Source organism: Dipodomys merriami, unplaced genomic scaffold (genome assembly GCF_024711535.1).
Source record: "Dipodomys merriami isolate MVZ:Mamm:240054 unplaced genomic scaffold, mDipMer1.0.p SCAF_20, whole genome shotgun sequence".
Taxonomy (NCBI): Eukaryota; Metazoa; Chordata; class Mammalia; order Rodentia; family Heteromyidae; genus Dipodomys; species Dipodomys merriami.
In genome coordinates this window covers 21,989,797-22,015,081 of record NW_027203382.1, presented here as the reverse complement: position 1 = coordinate 22,015,081, position 25,285 = coordinate 21,989,797, and the positions used below count along the sequence as shown (strand labels likewise).

Genomic DNA, 25,285 nt, shown 5'->3' with positions numbered 1-25,285 from the left:
CTGCACTGAGATGAGTGGGAGAAGAAATAGAAACAAGAATATGGAAATTGTGACACTTCACTATCTGTTGACTTTCTTCTACAAATATTTAATCTTCAAAGCTTCTAACCAAAAATGAGCAGTGAAAGAGTTTGTCAGCCACACCAAAACAACAACTGAAAAAACTAAGAACAGGGATCTTTAAAAGCAGTTTCCTACAGGGACAGAGATGAATGACAGCATTTTATGGGATAAGGGACTACTACTTTTTTTCATAATCATTTAACTATTTAACTTTTCAATCTTGTATAGGTACTAAAATTATCTTTATAACTGGTACTATGGAAAAATTAAACTCTGAAAAAAACTGAAGAAAGAATGCTATAGGGAACATTTTTAAACACTACTGAAAAACCATAAAGTGCCTACTTTTAGGAAAAGTGCTTCTATTATTCATAGAAAAGATAAAAATGTGGTGCTGAGGAATTGAACCCAGGGCCTCATGCATGCAAGGCAACCACTCTACCACTGAGCCACTTTCCCAGCTGGCTTGGGTTTTTTTTAGAGTGTAAAGTGGTAAGAAAAGCTGGACAAGGCTAAAATTGAGGACAACAGTAAGGATAAGTCAAGGAGTACACAGACCATTTACCCAATGGTCATTTAACTTCATTGGTAATGTCTGAAGAATTTGGTTTCAGTGCTACTCTAACCATACAGCATACCTTCACAGATCAGAAGGAGCTTAATCATTCGAATTTTTGAAAAAGAACTGGCTGAGTAAGTTAATATTAATTGCTTACCAAGAATCTGTTATCAATCAATCTCACTGCCCCTTCCACCTAATTCCTCTTTCTTGCATGAGGACATGCACACACATATATACCCCCTACAAAACTTAACAAAAAAGTTTTTTAATGCTGTTAAAGATTGCATACTGTGTAAAAGAGAACAATAAAACCCATTTTGTTTAAAAAGACAGAGGGAGACAATAAGTAATTATAAAGGGGGTGAATTTGATCAAAGAACCTAGTATGTATGCCATATATGGAAATACTATAATGAAATCCCTTTGTAAAATTAATATGCATTGACAAAAAGAAAAAAAAGCACATTATAACTGTATATTCCTATTACCATGGTATGTATTTAACAGCTGATTGCTCATCTAGAGAATATTCTTTAAATATATAAGTTTGAGGAAAGCCAAAATTACAGTATTGATGCCTATCCAATACATGTTATACAGCAAGAACTCCATCTAGTGATGAACAAAAAACATAGCAGGTCCAGGTTTTTTATATTGATCAAGTTACTATATATAACGAATACAAATTTTTAAAGTGATATTGCTAAGAAAGGTGAACAGACTTAAAATGTGACACCAACGAAACAGAGATGTGGTTCAAGTGATAGAGCACCAGCCTTGAGTAAAAAATGTAATACTAACTAAAAAATGTCTTCCCGAAAGTTTTGGGTTTTTTTGGTCAGTCGTGGGGCCTGAACTCTGGGCCTGGGCACTATCCCTGAGCTCTTCAGCTCAAGACTAGCACTCTACCACTTGAGCCACAGTGCCACTTTTCTGGCTTTTTCTGCTTATATGGTACTGAGGAATTGAACCCAGGACCTCATGCATGCAAGGCAAGCACTCCACCACTGAGCCACCTTCCCAGCCCCATTCCAAAAAGATTTTTTTTTAAATTATACTATCTGACTTCTCTGGTCCTTTAGCTGATTTAAAATACATATTCAAATAACAGATTTTTTGTCTAAATCACTGCATCAGAAATACGTTCATAACATGAAGTATTTAATTAAATTTGCATATTCCAGTAGATATCAAATGACACTGTACAGTTGGAAATTTTGATTATTAACTAAAATATACTTAAACAGTAGCATTACTGTTTATATTTTGTAGTGATAGAGTACCAGTACCAGCCTTTAAGTGTAAAAAAAGTGAATAAGCAAGAGCTCAGTCTCTGAGTTTCAGTCTTAGTACTGGTGTGTACATGCGTGCGTGCATGCACACACATGCACACGCACACAATGATTAAGGAATATGGTAATATTCAGAGTAAAGAGCAAGCACGCCCATTCAATGTCAAAAATCTGGGTTTGTTATTTATTAAATAATAGCCAAGTGACATTGTCTCTACATTTTAGAGACCTATTTAAAATACTAGGTTATTTTTAAATATTAAAGGAACTATGCCTGATACATATTACATTTAAAATAACAGCTTTATAAGTACATTTAAAATTAGTATACTATTTTCAATTTTATAAGACTATTTTTCTCTTCCCCTGTGATTTTCAATAAATAAAGCTAATTCAGAGAATTGACAGTATACACTAAGGAAATCTAATGAAAATAGTCTTGTAATGACTAGAGTGTAATTCCTGTTATTATAGGTGCCATATTACTAAAAACCTAAAATGATTCCCAACAGACATCTAGTTTAAAAAAAAAAAACACTTCAAAAAAGAATAAAACATTAAAAGGTCATTTAAGGGCTGGGAAGGTGGCTCAGTGGTAGAGGGCCTTGCATGCATGAGGCCCTGGGTTCGATTCCTCAGCACCACATAAACAAAAAGTTGGAAGTGGGGCTGAAGAGCTGAGGGGCAGCACCCAGGCCCAGAGTTCAGGCCCCACAACTGGGGGATGGGGGGATGGGGGGAAGGGGGAGCCATTTAAGTTTGTTCTTCTCCCTAGCTCTCCCCTTCTTTTGGCAGTATTGGGATCTGAACCAGGGACTGAAGTACTTTACTACTTTAGCTACAAAGCCACTTCCTGTTAAGTTCTAAAATCACCTTTAAGAAACAAAATTCTCTTCTTTTATGCCTGCTACTACACACTAAACAATAGACATTTTATATGAATGTGTAAATATTTTAAATATACAGAATTAAAACAAAAGATATGTAAGTACCATGGCAAAATATTAACACCTGCAAACTTGTTTATTCTCTAAATTATTTTGCATATTTCAAACTGATACAATTTTTCTGGTTCTAATTAACACTAAATATTTGAACAATTGGTCACATTTTATTTTCCACATGTATAGGCAATTTACTTTAACTACCATGTAAGAGGACATGCTATAATTAGAACCTCCCTATCATATCTGAAAGCCTCTAACCACACTACTGAGCATTTGAAATATGACTAGTATGATTAAGAAAATGAATTAAACTATCTGATATTCAATTTTCTTTCTTCTTTCTCCAACAGTTAACTTCATGAAACTTAAATTTGGATCAAGTACTTAGGATAAAAATTTAACATCTTAATTGAGATGTTTGAAATGCTATATATTTTTTTCAAAGACAGTAGAAAAAGAGAATGGAAAACATCTCAATTTTGAAAATATCTCACATTTGAAAGATAATATATCTTTAATATACATCAGATATATTAAAATTAATTTTATCCCTGTTTTTAGTGAGATGGAGGTTTGATCTTGGAGCTTCATGCTTCCTAGGCAGGTGGTCTGCCATTTGAGTCACAACCTCAGTCCTTGATTTCATCCTTTGTGAACTATAAAACAAATAAAATTACATGTTGTTCACATTATATTCTTAATGGAGAATGCTGGACTAGACAATGGCTACTGTATGCAGCCATTTTCCTTACAGTTTGCTCTCATTTTTGCACACAATGTTTCTGTATGCACATATGGTAAGAAATACACTAGAAGCAGAATTCTTGATCATATCCACCCAAAGCATATATCTAAACTGTTCTTCCTAGCATGTATACCAATTTATACTCTTATTAGTATTATATTCTACCTTCACTTGTAAATGTCCAATTAACATCTTTAATTTGTGTCAATTTAATGGGCATAAAATGGCATTCCTTGCTTAGCTTTGAAGGCTAAGCAACTTCTCAAGTATTTCTGAGCTCTCTGAGACCAGTGGTTTTCTGCATTCACTTGTGAACTTGTTTAAAATCTTATTTTAGTCCAGATAATAAAAAGCTAGATCTACAATTCAGCTCTCAAATCATATGTATGAGAACATCTCATATATCTAATATTAATCAGTAAATATTAAAAATGAATTAAATAAAGGCAATACCCACTACAGCACAACTGAGGTGCTTCTTTTTGCTCAATTTGATGACATTACATCATTATAGTACAGATATAGAATTATTTATTTTTCTTTCCCAAAAGTAACAAGGTTATTCCATATAAAATTTAATTTGTATAGGCCAAAATACTGACATTTGTCTAAATTTTTCTATGAAGTAGATAATTAGAAACAGTAAAGAATAGTAAATGCCTTAAACTTTTAACTTAGTCATTAAAATGTTTTAGTCCAGCATCAACTAACAACTTAAATAAAACATACTTAATCTTAAATTGGAGATCAAGAGTAATAGCACAATTATATTGTCAATTAGGTAAACTCCTGAATGGCTTTTTAATAGTAAACATCACTCCATTTTATGTCCCTCAATGCATTTTAATTCCAACATCCTCAGTACTTAAAGACTTACTTTCATCCTATCAAGTTTTCTCTCTTCACACTACTTCTAAGAGCTACTTCTGAGTGGTCCTCAAAGTCATTTGGATATCTAACAATGAACAACATCTGGGTATTTTATGTACAGTAGTCATACATCCTCAATTATCTAACTTTCAAATTCTTTTCTGTTGGAAAAAGTTGTATTAAAAATTACTAAATATGGGCTGGGAAGGTGGCTCAGTGGTAGAGTGCTTGCCTTGCATGCATGAGGCTCTGGGTTTGATTCCGCATAAGCAGAAAAAGCCAGAAGTGGCACTGTGACTCAAATGGTAGAGCGCTAGCCTTGAGCTGAAGAGCTGAGGGACAGTGCCCAGGCCGAGTTCAGGACCCACGACCGAAAAAAAAAATAAAATAAAAATTTTAAAAATATATATATATTACTAAATGTGAGTTAAATTTTGTCAACTTCTCTAATTAATATCAATTATAAACAAAATTCTTTTTCCACATGTGTCCCAATTTGGGAGTCTGCACTACAATTCCTGTAATAATGCAGTGTTTTGACTCAAACATGTATCTATTTCACAATGGTACTAATTATTCCATCAATAAAACATAATAGAAGCTCAAACAAATATATTTTCTGATTTTGTGAAGTTATTTAATGTTTGATACATGAATGTAGTGTTACTCTGGAGGCCTTTTGTTCGGTTTCTCTAAAAGTAAATTTTATTAGATAAAAAGAGAGGATGACTTCTGAGGTACTTGATAGAGGTAATCACTGAAGATAAAAGTGGACTAACAAGATAAAACATAACGATTTATTTATTGAACTCTGGGCCTGGGCGTTGTCCCAGAGATCTTCAGCTGAAGGCTGAAGCACAATTCTGGCTTTCTGGTGGTTATTTGGAGATAAGAGTTCATGGACTTTCCTGCCTGGGCTGGCTTTGAACCGCAATCCTTAGATCTCAGCTTCTTGAGGAGCTAGCATTACAGGTGTGAGCCACCGCAAGTACCTTGCTACAACATAATTTAGAACAGTGCTTTTCAAGCCAGAGGGCTGTAATCAATTGAATGGTGAATAAGAGCATAGAAAAAATTAACACGGAGTAGTGCTATGGCTCATATGGTAGAGCACTCGCCTTGAGCAAAAGTAGTACAGGGACAGGGCCCAAGCCCCAGGGGGATGCGGGGAGGGGACACACACACACACACACACACACACACACACACACACACACACACACACACACACACACACACACACACACACACACACACACACACACACACACACACACACACACACACACACACACACACACACACACACACACACACACACCAGACATAAAGAAGACAATATACTCACAAGGGCTGGGAATGTGGCTTAGTGGTAGAGTGCTTGCCTAGCATGCATGAAACCTTGCATTCGATTCTTCAGTACCACATACAGAAAAAGCCAGAAGTGGTGCTGTGGCTCAAGTGATAGAGTGCTAGCCTTGAGCAAAAAATAGCTCAGGAACAGTGCCAAGGTCCTGAGTTTAAGGCCCAGGACTGCCCCCCCCCCCAAAATTAATGACCAGGCACTGGTGGCAGCTCACACTTATAACCCTGACTACCCAGGAGGCTGAGATAGGAAGATCCTGGATTGAAGTCAGCCCAGGAGAAAAGTCCCCATGAGACTCTTTATCTTCACTCAAAAACCAGAAGTAGGGGCTGTGGCTCAAGTGCTAAGGTACTACTAGCTTTGAGTACAAAGAGGACAGTGCCCAGGCTCTGAGCTTGAGGCCTATAACCAACAAAAAGAAGAAAAAAATTAACATGAATATAAAACATCTAAGTGTATCACATGTGACAAGGGCATGAGTGTCACTCCAATTTCATGAAACTCTTGGCTACACATTTAAAAGTGTGTGATATAATTTAATTTTTTTACACTGTGGATCAAAGTCAAAAAGTTTAAAAACTTAGACCATCAAAATTCTTTAATGTTCATGAAAATCCTGTGAAGCAGAAGTCCTAAGTAACTTCAAGTCACACAACTAGCAAATTATACGAATAGTTATTTTGAAAATGGAATTCTGCCTCACTTGAAATCAAAGAACTTCAAATTAAAACCATGAATTATTTTTTCAACCTGTCAAAACAGGATTTTTTAAAAAAATTTCTGGCAAAATTCAATATTAGTCAAAGTTTAAGGAAACGTGACACTTTCAGAAACAGTCTGTGGGAGTATAAATTAGTAAAGTCTTCCTGGAAAACACTCTGACAATGTATTTTAAAAGCCTTTAAATTTCTGTGCATATCTTTTGACACAGAAATTCTATTCCAGTAACTTGACTTAAGAATTCTAAACATAAGCAAAGATATGTCTAAAGAGATATATCACCAAAAATAACTAAAGCCTATAAATTAACATGTCCAATAAAGTAAGATCATATAAATTATGGTGCAACCATTTAACAAAATAGTATACATCCATAAAAAAAACAAGTTTAGAGTATTCAGTGACATAAAATGTTCAAAATTATAAATGCAAATAGTTCATAAATGATGACAGTATAGTGGCTGTTCTATACAGATACTTACTTTGGCCCCTTGCCCTGCCTTCCCTCTCTCAACAGACACCAGAATGATCCTTTTAAAAACCAAGCTATCATTAAAACATTCTGGTTTAAAAAGGAGTGTAGGGAGAATAATAAAGCAAATGCTGCAATTTTTAGATGGCTGCTGAAGTGGTGAGGAGGGTGTAGATACTTTTCTATATGACTACAAATTTTCCTCATACTTGTTTAAAAATAATAAAACTTAAATCAGTGAATTCTTTGATATTTTCATAGTGTTTTCACATGTGGCCTAGTGACCTTTTATTAGTGTTTCCCAGCTCTGGCTGCACATTATAAACCAGCCTCCATTCACCCAATCAGTGGTCTAGATAGGACAGCCCAGCATCAGTGTTTTTTAAAAACTTCCAAAGCAATTGTCATGTGTTGCCAGGAGGGAGAACAGCTACAGAATATAACCCCTGGTCCCTCTCGGACCTCATATACCTCTTGTCTTTCTTTTGTTCCAGCCACAATGGCCTACTTGATGCTTCTGAGATATGCCAGGCATATCCCAGACCACAGCCTTTACCTGAAGTGCCTTCTTGCCTCATATCTACCCATCATCTTTGTCTCCTCCAGCTCTTTGCTCAAATGTTACCTTCTCAGTGAGGTTGAACCTGCTTACTATATTATAAATACTGCATCTCCTTCTCTCTCTTCTTCCAGGATTCCCTCATTCTCATGTTCATTCATTCAGAAGGGGAAAAAGTATCCCCCTCTGGTGATACTAAGTTTAAACTCAAGACCTTGCACTTGCTAAGCAGGAACTATACCATTTAATTCTTGCCCCTGGCCCTCTTATTCATTCTATTTCTTTTACTTTTCCTCCTCAGTACTTACCATCATCTGACAATACAATGTATTTTCTTATTATTCCTCTTTGCCTAATAAAGTATATAATCTTATCAAGGGAAAGAATCTATTTTAATAATTGCCGTATCTCCTTAGCAGCTGAAATAATTGGTATATATTAAGCACTCAGAAAATAATGAGTGGAAGACGACACACCAAAATGTTTAAAACTTCTTGGAATAAGTAACTTATTTTTTTTTATAATCTCAATTTTCTATGTGAATGTGTTATACATAAGAAAAGAGTTTAAGCAAAATGTTTAATCCAATGTATTTAAAAAATACAGCTATATTGGTGCTGGGAATGTAGCTTAGTGGTAGAGTGCTTGTCTAGCATGCATGAAGCCCTGGGTTCAATTCCTCAGTACCACATAAACAGAAAAAGCCAGAAGTGGTGCTGTGGCTCAAGTGGTAGCAGCCTTGAGTTCAAGCCCAAGGACTGGCCAATAAATAAATAAATATATAAAAAATACAGCTATAGAATGTTGTCATGGTGATCATTCAAGTACATGTAGAAATAGTGAGCTGTAAATTTCCATAATTTACTGAATATCTTAATTTTTTAAGTGAGTCCATTAAAATATTATAGCCCTAGAGATACTGGATTCATCCAGAAAAGTATATATTTGTGGATACTCTTGCCTATAAAAATGCTTCCTAAAAAAGAAGTCAACTACAAATCTCCCTTGTTTCAAGTTTTTTGTTTTTGTTTTTGGGGATAGGTCCTGGGATTTAACTCAGGGCCTAGATGCTGTTCCTGAGCTCTTTTGCTCAAGGCTAGTGCTCTATCACTTAAGCCATAGCCCCAAAACTTTCAGCTGTTTTGGGAGTTTGTTTTTGTTGTTTTTGTTTTTTGTGCTTAATTGGAAATAAGTCTCATGGACTTTTCTGCCTAGGCTGGTTTCAAACCACAATCCTCAGATATCTGCTTCTTGAATAGCTAGGATTACAGGCATGAGCCACCACTATCTGGCTTCTTCCCTGTTACAATACACAATGTGTTGCTGTACAAGAGGATGCCATTTTTTGTGTGTGTATGCCAGTCCTGCAGCTTGAATTTGTGGCCTAGGAGCTGTCCTTGAGCTTCTGTGCTCATGGCATGGCTAGTGTTCTACGACTTGAGCCAAAGCTCCATATCTGGCTTTTTTGGTGCTTAATTGGAGATAAACTTTCCTCCTACAGAATAGTAATAATACAGTGGGGCTGGGAAGTTGGCTCAGTGGTAGAGCGCTTGCCTTGAATGCCTGAGGCCCTGGGTTCAATTCCTCAGCACCACATAAGCAAAAAGAAAAAACCTGGAAGTGGCGCTGTGACTCAAGTGGTAGAGCGCTAGCCTTACAGTGCCCAGGCCAGTTCAGGCCCCACGACCAGACCCCCCCCCCCAAAAAAAGAATAGTAATATAGTTAGATGGCAAATTTCTGATTATCTCCTTCCCTAGAATACTTTCACTGAATTAAGATTTATAGTTCTATTTGGCATTGGTGGCTCACACCTGTAATCCTAGAGGCTTGGGATTGTAGTCTGAAGCCAATCTGGGCAGAAAAATGTCCTAAATTCCAGGCTGGCAGTACGATGCGCCAGCCATGAGTAAGTATAAAGTCCCAATACGAGGGGAAATTTTTTGTAGTTCCCCCTTGAATCTTTTAACTTATTGATAAAAAAAAGAGGCTTCTCTGAATCACTATTTAACTCAGTATCTTATATGATGACAGTTGTAGGGGGAAAATTTGCTTGCTGTTATGCCCAATCAAGACAACTCAATGCACACATTAATTTGCTAAGAAACTCAGCCAGGTTCAGTTTTCCATTACCCTAGTAATGGAAATGTAGTCTCCTACATTTATTTACCTGCTTCATGTCAACACTATTTTTATTCCTGATTTTAAGAAATACAGAAAATTTTCTGTAGAAACTAATTGTGTATAGAAGTTTACAGACTTAATAAAAACGGTTCAGCTTAAATACAAGATGTTAAACCAAAAGATGTAATAATGACAGAAAAGACTTGACAGTTTTAAACCTTTCGGATTTATGGTATCAGTTTTAAACCTTTTGGATTTATGGTATCAATAAGAACATAATAAATTATCCAACAACTTTAACCATTTTTGTGAAAGAAGCCAAAATTGGCTAGTCCAAACAAAGACTTTTAAATATACAAAAGCCTGAAGAACTTACAAAATAAGAATGTGGTAAATTCTTTGGGTGTAATGAACATTTCTGAGTTTACAACATGGTCACAGGGCTCTAAGCACTAAGCCTGTGTTATTTAATCTTTTAAAAATTTTAAGTAGTTATTACTACCCCCTTTTAAAAGTGTGAGGAATCTAAGGCATAGAATGTATAACTAGCCTGACACATTATACTGCTGGTATTCACACAAAGTCCTGCTCCAGATCTGTATCTGTATCTTACTGTGTGGAAGAACTCTATTATATAAACCTTAGTTCAGTATTGCCACTGAAGCTACACCTGGTCCGTAAGAGATATTCAATAAATGTTGGAAGAATATTTAGAAGTTTTACTGGAAAGAAAATTAAGATAGGAAAAACACTGGAGAAAAAAGCAGACAGTATTTCATATATGTAAGGTTTATATTTTATCAAAATATATTCTTTTTTATCACATCCTTTTAAAAAATACTGCTTTGTGATCAAATCTAGTCAATGTCATAAGCACTTAAGTAACAATTTGAAATAATCAACTTCTAGACTCAAAGAGCAACATATTAATCTCAATATGCTAACACTTGTCTTTTTTTTTTTTTTTTGGGGTCCGGTCACGGGGGCTGAACTCTGGGCCTGGGCGCTGTCCCTGAGCTCTTCAGCTCAAGGTTAGTGCTCTACCACTTGAGCCACAGCACCACTTCCGGCTTTTTTCTTTTTGCTTATGTGGTGCTGAGGAATCGAACCCAGGGCCTCAAGCATGCAAGGCAAGCGCTCTACCACTGAGCCACCTTCCCAGCCCTAACACTTGTCTTTTTATTTACTTATTTTTAGTCTGTCAAAAATGTAATCACAAGAAAAAACCCGGAAGTGGTGCTGTGCCTCAAGTGGTAGAGCTCAAGCCTTGAGCTGAAGAGCTCAGGGACAGTGTTCAGGCCCCACGACCGGACCCAAAGGAAAAAAAAAATGTAATCACTTGCCATGCACAGGTGGCTTATATTTGAAATCCTAACTACTCAGGGGACTGACATCCAAGGAGAGTAAGTAGTTCAAAGCAAGAAGAGTAGGAAGGATCATGACAATCTTATCTCTAATTAACCACCAAAAAAGCTGAAAGTGAAGCTGTGGCTCAAGTGGTAAAGCAATAGCCTTGAACAACAACAATAACAGCAAAAACAAAAAATATACACACACACAAAATGGTCAGGGACAGTGCACAGGCCCTGAGTTGAGCCATAGGACCAGCACGCACACACACACACACGCACACACGCGCGCGCGCACACACACACACACACACACACACACACACACTTTCCCTTGCAGAAATATTGCTTAAGAACTATGATAAATGGCATGACTAAAAATAAACTTTAGGATTCTTCTACTTATCAATCTAAATAACTAAGTATTCTAATACAACTATCTTCAAAATTCAAGTACTCATGAACATACATACATCTTATGAAAACACTTAAGTACCCTTAAAAGGGCTTAACAGGCAACTAAAATTACAGGTATGTTATGTCACTTTTGTCAATAAAATTCCAGCATGTGGAATTCTTCACAATGGCCAATTTTTAATTATAATGAAATATAAGGAGAAATAGAAAATGTCTCATTAAATCCTAATACCAAGGCTAGCAGGAGTTGTAAGCATGCTTCACAAGGCTATTTTATCATGATTCCATTTTCTTCTTTAGTGAAGTATCAGGTAGCAAGGTGATAAAATTTGAATAACTTTAGGAATGTCTCAGAAAGGATAATAAAAGGCCAAAAGGAATCTCAATGACAGCTACTGATCAGCAGGAAGCTGCAAGGTAGCAATAGAGAATGCAATAGAGAGGGTTATTCAGAATAATATATACATATATATGTATATATATATATATACATATGCATATATGTATACACACACACACACACACACACACACACACAGTGAAAACCCTTGGTGCAATTCATACACTTTTCCTTTGTTTGTTTGGTCTGAGTCTGGCGCTCAAACTCGATACCCTGATGCTTTTGCTCACTGGCTAGCATTCTACCAACTGAGCCATACTTCCAACCTCAATACAGACTTTTAAAAAAGTGAAGGCAAATAAAGCAGGCTCCGCTGGGAGGGAGGGTGCACTAAGGATTAATGACCCAAGTAGTTTGTTTGCATATATAAATGAGAACAATGAAAGCTGTTGAAATTGTTTTAAGAAATGAGTTAAGAGACAATTAAGAGAAGGATTGAGGTTAGCCTGAATATATTGCATCTGTCTGGAAATGTCACAGCTGAAATTCCAGCTGTGGACACCTAATGTATACCAATAAAAAATAAAAATCTTTAAATGTTAGCACTACTACGCTATTAAGTTTTTTTTAAGTAAACACTAATATGAACTAGGAAAAAGAGGTTAAAAATGATTGCTTTGTTAATAGTATTTTTTTCAGAGAGCCTTTTTTATTTAACAGAATATCTTGCCTGATAGAATTAATGTTGTATAATAGATATGGCAATTTTATAGACTATTTTTTAATTTATTTCATTATAAAGATGCTGAACAGTGGGGTTACAGTTACATGAGTAAGGCAATAAGTACATTTCTTGTCCAGCATTGTTACCCCCTTCCTTGTTGTTCTCCCACTATCCCTTCCTTCACCTACTTCCCTCACTCCTCCTCCCACCCTGAAGTTGGAAAGTTCATATACTGTCTTGTGGGTATCAATGCTGCAATGGGTTTTCCTGTGTCCATTTTTAAGCCAGGCACTGGTGACATACCCCTGTAATTCTACTTAGGAGGCTGAGATCCGAGGATCCAGGTTCAAAAGCCAGTCCAGGCAGGAAAATCTGTGACACTCTTTTTTTTTTTTTTTTTTTTTTTTTTTTTTTTAATATTTATTGCAAAGGTGAGACACAGAGGCATTACAGTTACATAAGTCAGGTAAAGAGTACATTTCTTTTTTGTTGTTGTTGTCGTCGTTGGTCGTGGGGTTTGAACTCTGGCCTGGACGCTGTCCCTCAGCTCTTCAGCTCAAGGCTAGCACTCTATCACTTGAGACACAGCGCTACTTCCAGCTTTTTCTGCTTATGTGGTGCTGAGGAATCGAACTCAGGGCCTCATGCATGCAAGGCAAGTACTCTACCACTGAGCCATCTTCCCAGCCCTCTGTGACACTCTTATCTCCAATTAGCCACTAAAATGCTAGAAGTAAAACTATACCTCAAGTGGTAGCTCATTCACTTGGTGCAAACAAAACTGAAGTACAATGGCCAACCCCTGAGTTCAAGCTACAGGACCGGCACACAAAAAAAGAAAAGATAGCCGTATCACTGGAAACAACATAAACTAGAGGACAACAGAACATCTTCAAAATATAGAACAAGGAAAAAAATCAGAGCTCAAAATCCTCTACCCAGCAAATGTACTTTTCAGCTGAGTATTGTACTGCACCCCTATGCTCCCACCTACTTGGGAGGTAGAAGCAGAAGAATCTCAAGGTCCAGCCCAGCCTGGGCCAAGTCAGTAACATTTTATCTCAAAAACGAAATATGAAAGGGCTCTGGACCTAGAGACATGGCTCAAGTGATAAGAGTACTTGGCTGGCATGGAAGAGGCCCTGGGTTGAATTCCCAGGACTACCAAAAAAAAAAAAAAAGTGAATTTAGGGTTATGAAAATGTCTTAAAGCCAGGCACAGGAAGCTCACACCTGTCTGTAATCCTATCTATTCAGAAAGCTGTGATCTGAGAGTTGTGGTTCAAAGCCAATGTGGGCAGATAAATCTGTGAGACTATCTACAGTTAACCAGCAAAATGCCAGAATTGGAGGAATGGCTCAAGTGGTAGAACACCAGCCTTGAGCAAAAAAAACAGGCAAGAACACAAAGCCCTGAGGTTCAAGCCCCAGTACCAGCACAAATAAGAAAAAAAATCTTAGAACTAAATAAGAGTAATGCTTATAAACATTATGAATATATTAAATGCCACTGAATTTGAAGCTCTGAAATGATTACAGGTAAATTGATATCAGCATTTGGATCTACTCAAAGGAATAAAAAGAAAAGTGATAAATACGTGGACAAATATACTTTAGTATTTCTTTACTGTTTTTTGTTTTGTTTGTGTATGTGTGAGAGAGAGAGAAGAGAGAGGAGAGAGAGAGAGAAAGAGAGAGAGTGAGTGAGAGAGTATGTCCTGGGGCTTGAGTTCTCGGCCTGTCTCTCAGCTACTTTTGCTCAAGGCTAGCACTCTAACACTTGAGTCACAGCACCATTTCCGGCTTTTTCTGTGATTAGCTGGAGATAAAAGTCATAGGAACTTTCCTGCCCGGTCTAGTTTCTAATTGTGGTCCTCAGATCTCAGCCACAGGCGTAGCTAGGATTACAGGCATGGGCCCCTGGCTCCTCACTTTGTATTTTTAAAATACCTTCAAGCCTGGTGCTAGTGGCTCACTTCTGTAATCCTAGTTACTCAGAAGGCTGAGATCTGAGGATTATGGTTAAAAACCAGTCTAAAAGACTCCTATCTTCAATTAATTAGCAAAATACTGGTAGTGAAAGTATGGCTCAAGTGGCAGAGTGCCAACTTTGAGAGAAAAAGCCAAGTGAGAACACAAGTGCTGGAGTTCAAGCCACAGAACAAGCACTAAATAAAATCTCTTCAAAAGATTGTGAAAGTAGGGGCTGGGAAGGTGGCTCAGTGGTAGAGCACTTGCCTTGCATGCTTGAGGCCCTGGGTTCAATTCCTCAGCACCACATAAGAAAAAAGCCGGAAGTGGCGCTGTGGCTCAAGTGGTAGAGTGCTAGCCTTGAGCTGAAGAGCTGAGGGACAGCACCCAGGCCCAGAGTTCAGGCCCCACGACCGGACCAAAAAAAAAAAAAAAAAAAATATTGTGAAAGTAAAAAAAAAACACTGACAATATTAAAAGTAAAACATAACAAAAGCATAAAAATAGGAATGACTACACACTTGTCCCTCTTTATCTGTCTGTTGTATATCAATTGAGTTGGTCACAGACTGAGGGGGTGAAGGCACGGCTTAGTTGGTAGAGTTGGTAGAGTACCATCAGCTACCGGTTGGATTCCTGGTCTTAATAAAAAAATAAAATAAAATAAAAAGAAGTCTTGGACTGAAAATACTTGGGGAAGGACTAATGGTATAGTTCAAGTCATACAAAACTTAGATCATACAAAGCCCTAAGGTCAAGCCCTAGTATCACCAACAAGGAAAAAGTACTCTGGGGGTGAAAAAAAACTTTCATTTGAACAAACTTGTATAAACTTGAGCAGTTGGCTCATACCTATAATCCTAGCTACTCAGGAAGCTGAGATCTGAAAATCAAGATTCAAAGCCAGCACAGGTAGACAATCCAAGGACTATTAGCTCCCATTAAGCAGGAAAAAAACAAAACAAAAAAAAAGAAGCAGGAAGCAGAGGAATAGCTCAAATAGCTGTGTCAGCCACGAGTAAAAGAGCCAAGTGAGAGTTTGAGGCCCTGAGTTCAAGCCTCTGTACCAGTGCATGCACACATGCATATGCACACACACGCACACACGCATGCACACACACACACACACACACACACACACACACACTCACACATACACACACAAAACAAACAAAAAAAAAGAAAACCTGAAAGAATCATTGACAGAGAAAGAGGGATTCAAGAAGTCAACAAAAGAGATGAAAGAAATCTAGCTGAGTACAAGTGGCTCACACCTGTAATCTTAGCTACTCAGGAGGCTGAAAATATGAGGAACATGGTTTAAAGCCAGACTGGGCAGGAACATCAACGAGCTCTTCCAATTTGCCATCCAAAAGCCAGAAGTGAAGGTGTGGTTAAAAGCAGAGAACTAGCCTTGAGTGAAAAAGCTAAGGCACAGCTCCCAGGTCCAAGGTCTAGTACCAACACACACACAAAGAAATCTAAACTAAGGCAAAACAAAGGAAAAGGAACAAAGAAGAGATGGGACAAACAGAAAATTTATGATGCCAAATTAAAACCCAATTATATCAACATTCATATTAAATGCACATGGCCCAAACATCCCCACTAAAAGTCAGAGATTCACTGGATATATAATGCTTTCAAGAAAACTTTTTAAACATAAAGACACATACAGACCAAAGAAAAATGGAAAAAGATACAGTTTGAAAATATTAATTATAAAGTCTTCACTGATCCTGAATAAAGTTCTATGAGGACAGGCACCATGTGAACTTGTTTTTTTTTTCCCATTTAAGACACAACAGTCCCCCACTCCCACCCCCACTCCTGCATTGTCGGTCTTGGCCCTTTAACTCAGGCCTAGGCTTGAACTCAGGCCTAGACACTGTCCCTGAGCTTTTATGCTCAAGGCTAGCACACTACCACTTCGAGCTATAGCTCCACTTTGGTTATATGGTGGTAAACTGAAGGTGAGAGTCTCATGGACTTTCCTGCCCTGATGGCTTTGAACGGGGATTTTCAGATTTCAGCCTCCTGAGTCAAAAGGATTACAGGCATAAGCCACCATCGCCCCGCCACAATAGCCATTTCATTATCTATTCCCTACCCAGTCTCCAGAAAAATCTGATAACTAATCTTATTATGTGTGACAAAAGTAAAAGACATCTGGCTCTGAGTGAGTTTCTAATTAGTTTTCCTTAAGTAAAGCACGTCTATTTGGTTATTCCCTGAAAGCATTAAGTACTTCTTAGCCATCATGTTTTCCTTGCAACATAAATATTTTAAGTACATACTAGAATATTCTTGTCATGAACATGGCTCATGAATTGGTGAGTCTGCATTTTTTTAAGTTAGGGGAAAGCAAGTAGAAATTCAACTATTTGAACTGTTTTGTCCTTTTATCCACCCACTTACAAAATTTATGCATAAATGTTTCTCCTTTTCATCTCATCCTCACTTTAAGCTAAGCAATGAAGTATGAGTTCTTACAAGGACTGCTTCTAGTTTTTCTATCTGCCTGTTCCCATCTTCACATAAAGTTTGGAACATGCTTTCCTTCATTAAAATGTGATATAAAATAATACATTTTAACATTCAATAGACACAATTCTAGATATTGGGTATACAGCAGATCTAACCTTCATCTACTTGGAGAAACAATTACAACTATGTTCAGTGTTGCCAAGAGGATGAGAGGAAAGGGCTGTGAGGGGGAAAAAAGAGTACACAATGGGAACAGAAGAAAGGAAACCCAGCAGTGGGAATTTGAGATATGGTTACATGTTCAAATTCTTTTTTATGGATTCGGTTCATCAAAAACATACAAAAACTACTCTTTGAGAGGAGAAGTAGAACCCTGTTAATGTTACATGGCTATATTCTGGCCCCTAACTACTTTTCTAGTCACATCTCCCTTAACTACTTTTAATTTTTTAACTATCGTACTTCGCCTCTGAAACCAACTTCCTGAAATGTCCTAACAATTCTCACAGACCTTTCTACTCCCCAACACTTGTTTGTTCTTTAAGGCTCAAAACAAGCATCACTGGCTATATGAAATATCGCTAATCTTCTATAGCAGAAGTGGGCATTTCCTTCTTTGAGCTCTCAAATACAATCACCTGAATCATAGTGATGCAATTTCTTGTTAACATGTTGATCTAATCTTTGTGTTGCCAGTGCCTAGCATGACTCATGACATGAATTAAATGTTTAATGCTTTTTTTTTTTTTAAACAAGAGGCACAATGTTAGAGGACAAGCCGTAGCAATACCTTACTTACTCAACACGGTTGAGAATGTATTCTATTATGCTGGAGTTTGGGTTGACGACCAATTTCAAGTTTTTAATTTTAAAATGTGCTTATATCATACATTGAGTTTTCGGGTGTTGCTTACATTACATTTTTAGATAGTCAACACTTTATCATCTACCAAATTCCAACCAATTAAACATCAACAGTGTCAACACATTTTGAAGAATGCCTTTTATAAATTCATGAGCTAAAGGCTCAGAGATTCTGGTCAAACATAACAAATTAATTGCACACATTTGTCTTCCTTGGCTAAACTTATATTAAAATGAAAATGAAGTAAAAAATGAAGGATAAAACTGTAACATCAAAGAACAGAAAAGTGGCACCAATATGTAAGTAATTTTAATAATAGTGTTTATGGACAGAAAGTATAAGGAACAGTAGCTGAAGTACAAGGAAACTATAAAGTGCTCCCCCAAAAAAGAGCAGTAATTACCTGCTGGTAAAGGAACTGCAGAGGAGGTTCAGTGAGGTCTGAGAAAAAAGTTGAGGAGTTGAATAAAATTTTAAGTAACGAGTTATAGAAACTATTCAAAAAAGACTTAATGCACTTTTCTTAAATCTATTTTTCACCCCTTGTAATGGGGACTGACCCCAAGGTCTCAGACATTGTAGGCAAGCACTATATACTAAGCCACACCCTCAATCCTCCTTTAAACATTTTTATACATATAATGAACATTTTTTTAGTTGAGATCATAAAGAATATATAGTTTTGCATCCTGACAACTATACCTTTCGCTTCCTACCACCCCAATAACCTACTGATTACTCAGAATACACTAACATATTACAAAATAAAATTAAACAATACTGACACTAATGTCTTTGTGTCTATTCTATAGTAACATAGGAATACATACACTTAATATTAACAAAATGCCAAATGAAAGCAACAATGAAAATAGATAATTAAAACTTTCCAGATGGTAATAGAGTAAGAAAAAGAGCAGCTTGCAAGATCTAGCACTGCTAGTTACTTAACAAAATCTCAAGATACATCAGTTTAAGGTAGTCTTCTCTTTCAGCCTAACATATATGGACCATAGAGTAAGTGGAAACCTCATTTTGCAAACATGTTGAAAGCTGGCAGGGTGATTAAACAAAGCTTATCAATTTTAAAAGCCAAGAGACAGAGATTCAGAAAAACTCAGTAAGGAAAGAGCATGGTTTTTCAAAAATGTAAGTAGAAACTAAGCACAGGAAAAGTAAAGGAGCTAGGCTGAGCTCATTAATCTAATAATAATTAGATTCAAATAACTGTCCCATATAAGTTTAGGAAGGTACAGATTTATCCTGCTTTCTGGAAAACTGATAAGAATTTCTAACCTAAGCATTTTGAGGTCTTTGATAGTCAATTCAAGATAATTTCCTAGAGAACATTAATGGGAGCCTAATGGAAGAAACTGAAAGTAACTAGGACAGAAAATTCTGAATCATCATCATCAAAAAAAAAAAAGTCTTATAAAACAACCCTCAGAGTTCCCTCAGCCTTCTTACAAATACCTACATGAAATGGAAGAATAATAAGATTGGGGCATACTTAAATACAAGTGAAAGAGTCCAACTATTTACCAAGAAAATTAGCAGAAAAACAACTGGCAATACTAGTTACTAGGAGCCCTACTTTTCTGTACACTAAAAACAAGTTCTAATTATTTCATAACCTCTTAGCTAGAATTGCATACATGCATGCTGGAGTTGCATGTTTCCTAATCTGTTAGGAAGCATACTGCTATAGTCATGTATCAAAGCTATGGCTCCCTAACCTTTTTTTTTTTTTTTAATTTGCATGCTGGGGATCAAACTAGGCCTCAGTGTGCTGGACAAGTACTTTCAGTATGTTTCTATCAAGATTCTGCAACTAATGCCCAGTTTGGAATTAGGAACAAGTCCTTGTATGGGGGAGAAAAAGTCAAGTACACATGACAAGTAGACATGACAATGATAAACCTGACTGACTGTGAATGTCCTTATAAAGTAATGAAACTGCTTTGTTATCTGAGGTCCCTCAGGACAGTTTTTGTGTTTGTGTTCAATTTCCATTCCACTCTTGCTTGATAATTTTACAAAAAGACCTCGTTACCTATAACCATTCTGCTTTGAACATTCAGTGCCAATCCTTTTCAGAGATAATGTGGCAGCTCTCCATGTTTTATAGAATAATATGAAAGTAAAATACCCACAAAGAAAAGCTACTTTGAGCTAATATTAGGAATTAAGAGATTAAGGTGATTTTTTTTCAAAAGCTGGAGAAACTGTAAGGGGAACTGTACTATGAAGATAAAATATTGCTTGAACTGCTAATGTTCTGGATTTTATAAACAAGTTTATTTTCAAATACAAGAAATGACTGCATTCTTTGAGTAGCTTACCTTAAAAGAGAATAGTTAAGCACAAATGAAATTAAACCAAATCAAAATTTGGCTATATATTTTAGTTATTCAAGAGCCATAACTTTGATTTTTAATTACAAAAAAGCCAAGTGAGAAAGTCTTGTTATTGTTTTCTCCTTTACAAGATCACTAAAAAGATGTCCCTACAAAATTAAGTTTGGCTTCCCAGAGAAATGATTTTTGGAAACGCAAAATAAGATGAAAAACAAAACATGAAGGACAGAAAAGAACAAAATATTAAAAAGATGGCAAATCTTAATTACTTTATCCCTCTCTCTCAGAAATATTGCTTAGAAGAAGTAAAAGCAGCAGCACTGATTCTCATTAATTTCATCTTTGTTTCCTTGAGGAAAAGAAAAACAACCAACATGTAATATTTACAGTAAATGGGGAGAAAAAGAGGTACAAAATGCTAAAATTAAGTTCATCAATAAATCCATCTCTATAAGAGGTGTCAGAGTTTGTTGCCTAAAATTAACATTCTAAACATATGATTTTACTTACAAAACACTGAAGACCACTGTATGAGTTAGCAGCTCTTTAGAAATCGTATCTGTTCATAGAATACCATTTAATAAGATTGGACAAATTTTGCTGGCAAAATAAGAATTAAGGACTTGCATAACTTCTTTGTGGTTAGAAATAAGATGATTGTTTTGCCAATGAAGTGCATTCATATTATAGTGAGGTATCAAGATTTCCATACTTTTGCTATAACCCCAGAGATCAGAAACCCCCATGCCACTTCAGGCAGAAAGAAAATAGGGACATCCTGTCTTTCAGCACCCCCTTTCCCCCAAAAAAGCAATCTGTTTAGGTTGCAATTGGAAGCATCAAAACAAACAAAAATCCAGAAAAACTTTTATTGTTCAGAAGGTTAAGCAGGGAAAGCAAAGGAGAAACTGAGGAACTGGAGGTTCTCAAAAGCAAGCGAGATAATTTAAAACCAAAGCAAAAACAAACAAAAATACTATTAACATACTCCATTAGCAGAGAGAACCCCCATTTTATAATTCTATATATGTATATATATATATATATATATATATATATATATATATATATATATATATCTTAAGGGGGTGGGGATAGGGTTACCAATATAAGCTAAGTAAAAACAAAAGGTAGAATGAAATAACTGGTTGAAGTTACTTGGATGTCTGTTACCTACTCTAACAGTTCTGAAATAGCTACTGACTCACTGCTGTCATTAAGAGATACTATTTGGACAGGAGGGGGCAGGGAGTTGGGTCAAACCGAACCTGCTCCTCACTGAGACATTGAAGGTTTTTACAGGCTTCATCTTACATACATAAATGCCTTTACTTTTTAAGATGTTTGATATACCTATTATACAAACCCACACTTCAGCTGCTTTCACTGCAATTCAAGAGTTCAAACAACATCCAAGATCTTTGAAAGACTCTGCCAACTGTCAGTTTCAGCTGTTCTTTTCCTTTTGCACATAGTTCAGAAACTATTACAGGGGCCATATTTCTTTTCTGCCTAATCATTTATTTTATTCAAAAAAAATCCTTTGCTTAAACTTTGATACTAGACTTGCAATTATACATAAGTAAGACAAAGACAAATCCTTTAAACTCGACATTAACAACAGATCTATTTATATGAAACTCTTTATCCACAATATTAAATTTTAGATACCTGTCACAGGAAGGTAATTTAGGACTAGGAAGAACTTGAAATGTCAATTAAAGCTCTGTTTCTTCTTGTTTTAAACAGATCCAGGTGACTACTTATTCCACAAGCATTGATTAAATATAACACCTACAAATGGGGGAATTTCTGCCAGACTTATTTACTGTATGCTCTCCCTTTTTCCATCTGTCCTTCCTCTTTCAAAAACCCAGTTAAAATAAGTCATTCTCAATGAGAAAGGATCTTACTCCCAAATATAGATGTTGGAAAACTAACTCCACAGATCTTTGCTCCATTTCCTCTTTAGTCCATTTTTAAGTTATTTATGAAAGGGCATATAAAACATTATACTAAGTGTTCTACATAAGGGGCTTTCATGCCTTAAATACTAGCCTCCTTAAGTTCATCTCCTTCTTCCCTTTGTAAAATGGTCAAAATAGTTGAAAGGTTGTGGAAAATTCATTTTCTTTTTTTTTCTTTTTTTATTTTCTTTTTTAATTGATTTTCGTTCATGATTTGACTCCAGTCTAGAGAATATAGTGTCAACACAAAAAAAAAACCTGTCATGTGGTTCTAGTGTGCGCATAAAGTACTCCAACACGTTTTAAATAACACATTTTAAACTCAAGCTGCAGATGCTCAAGGGAAGCCATATTTCAAAGGCTTTAAAAACATAGTATTTTTTTCAAGTTTGAATTGGTGCAAATCACCCAAAACATTTTTGAAATGCCATACCTGCCCAGATTAAGTGCTTAAACAGCTTAGATAAAGAAAATATCTCTATATTTGCAAGATCTATTTCAACATGATTGTTTAAACAGAGGGAAAGAAAATAATTTATTTTTACAGATTACAAAAGTCTTTATAAGTTAGTTTATCTAAATTCTTAATTTTACAAATAAGAATACAGTCTATAGAGGTTAAATAATTGTCTAAGGTCACCAAGCTACTAATAGCAGCACTAGAAATAAAGTATTTTAATTTCATTTAACAGTACCCAAATCATCCAAGTTATATATATTCTAATTACCTGTTAAAAGTTACCAAAAAAACTTACCTCATTAACTACTTAAGTGACTCCTGTAACATATGTTTGAAATTTTTTAAGTTAACTAACGTATAAATCCCAGAAAAAAAGTACTACCCAAAATGTATGAACACCCTGACCTGTCACAATTTCAGAGTCCCTCATTTTAAACTCTGTACCCAACTACACTTCAGAAGATCTGTTCAAACAACAACAAAGAAAAAAAAAAACAGAAAATTCTGGAAGTCCTTCTTAGACGAAAGCACTGGAAAGAAACTAATAAATTTCCAGCTTAACTTAAATCACTAGCGTTTTATCAAGCCGTAAATAGTTAAAAAGTTTGGAAAATGCCTTCTTGGCTGACTTCGGAGTTGAAGGGTGTAAATCAAGATTAACACAAACTTAAAGTCTGAACTTAAAAGCAAAAAGCAGTGAACAAGTTCCTTCAACCAAAAGCTTTGCTTTTTCCAGCTCTGATCTACCAAGTGCATTGGCACAAAGGAGAGCCCACCAGCCAGACTTTCAAATTATCCTTTTAACATTCCAATAAATTAACTACATTGTAGTTTTGCATAGTCAAGGGCAAAACAGGGAGCACTGTAAGGGCAAAGATTTACATTGGATCAGATTCAAGCACCGTAGAGTAATCACTAGTCCTTTGTGCTTCTGATTTATTTCCAAAGTCTTGAGAGAATGCAGTACCTCTCCTGGTAAAATACGGTCAACAAAACCTAAGGTGACAAGATTTTGGTAACTGATTCAGTGGGTTTGATCAATTAAGTGGTATTGGGTAGAATATAATATCTATGTAAACATTACTAATGAGTCCATAATTAAGTTACAAACAATACACTCCCTTAATTATGACCTCCAATTTCACTCCACAAAAAAATACAAATAACTTGTTAAAAGGTTAGCACATCTACATTTTAAAGTAAGACTCGTTATCAAGAGGCAAATTTGTCGAAAATCAGTCACCACTACCAATCTCTCACCCTCTTTCACACATACACACACGAGCGCGCGCGCGCGCGCACTCACACACACACACACACACAGATTTAAAGCTGTGATAAGCACAAAAATCCTTACCCCATTTTGCCCAGTGAAAACTTGCTCTGAAGTTTCTGCTTTTATGCTACGGAATAACTTCCAAAAGGATTTCTCCGTCTGCTATTTCGCAGTTGCTTTTCCACCTCCCCACGATCTTTTCCGGGGTTATTTCAGTGATGCTGACCAATTCAATTATTTCTCTTAGGTAAAATGAGCTCTCTCTCGTAGACACCAAATCGTTCAAACAGAGGTGGCATTTGCTTAGTATCAGTTAAAAATGCTGCGTGGAGGATACAGCGGTCAAACTATTCCACAAAATGAGTGCACATGTAGGAAAACGCAGAAACCAGCTTCAAGGAGTCCTATAAAAAATGAGTTCGCTGGTCATTTCACTCATGTCCTCCTCGACACTCCGAGCGAGCCAGGTAATTCGGCCTTAACGGCGCTAAGGCTGTGGGTTCAAATTTCTCCACCCCACCAGCTCCCGGGGGGCGGGGGGTGGAGCGTGCAACCCAATGCGACGTGCACTCCAATAAAAATCCTAAAAGCAGCAATGCCACTGCTTCCCAGCGCTTACATTACAAAAGAGAAAGAGTATGTAGAAAAATCTTCTGGAAGTGCGAACCCGGCAGCTCGCGGCTGGCTCGGCACTCCACATTGGAATCGGTCTTTAAAAAGAAAAAAGGAATTGTTTTGTTTTGTTTTTCCTCTCTCCTAAGATTCGGAGCGGAGAGGAGGAGAGGTGGAAGAGAAGGCTAGGCAGGATCGATTCATTCTCCCCAGGAGAAGAAACGGAGCCATTTCCAGGCTGGCAGCAGGCTGGGGGCGCCGCGCGCGCCGGGGAGCAGGGGGAGGGGGCCCGATCCCACCTCCCTCAGCCCCTTCCCGCCCCCCGCCGCCGAGCACAATGGAGCCCGACCCGCGCCCGGCTCTTCAGGCGAGGCTGTCGGTCCCCGCTTGCCTCCTCTCTCTTCAGAGCACGGCAGCTCTAAGGCTCCAGTCCGCGGAGGAGAATGAATGAATCAGACAGCCGAAGCCCCGCGCTTCCCCTCCCGGCACCCAGCCCCCCCCCACCCCGCCAGCGCCAGGGCGGCCGAACAGCTGCGGCCAGCGGCGGAGGCTGAAGAGCCGCCGGGCGCTCTCCCGGGCTGAGGCGGGAGGCTCACGCCGCGTCTGAGGCAGAAGAGCCGGGCTGGCAGCGGTGCGAGCCGCCGCCGCGGCTGCTGCTCCAGCGCCCCCACCCCGGCTGGTCTCTCGCGCTCCGCGCCGCCGCCACGCGCCACCTCACATTCCCCGGGCCCGCGGCTGCCTC

At 37.3% G+C, this 25,285-nt stretch overlaps 1 protein-coding gene across 1 annotated transcript in view; it reads right to left on the bottom strand.

Moving 5' to 3' along the window:
* Positions 1 to 25,014, bottom strand: part of Homer1 (homer scaffold protein 1) — a 101,256-nt gene extending 76,242 nt beyond the window's left edge. Inside the window, exon 1 of the mRNA XM_070031203.1 lies at positions 24,013 to 25,014. Within this exon, the coding sequence (XP_069887304.1) occupies positions 24,013 to 24,017 (5 nt within the window). The 5' untranslated portion in view covers positions 24,018 to 25,014. The remainder of the gene's footprint in view (positions 1 to 24,012) is intronic.
* Positions 25,015 to 25,285: the final 271 nt, after the last annotated feature.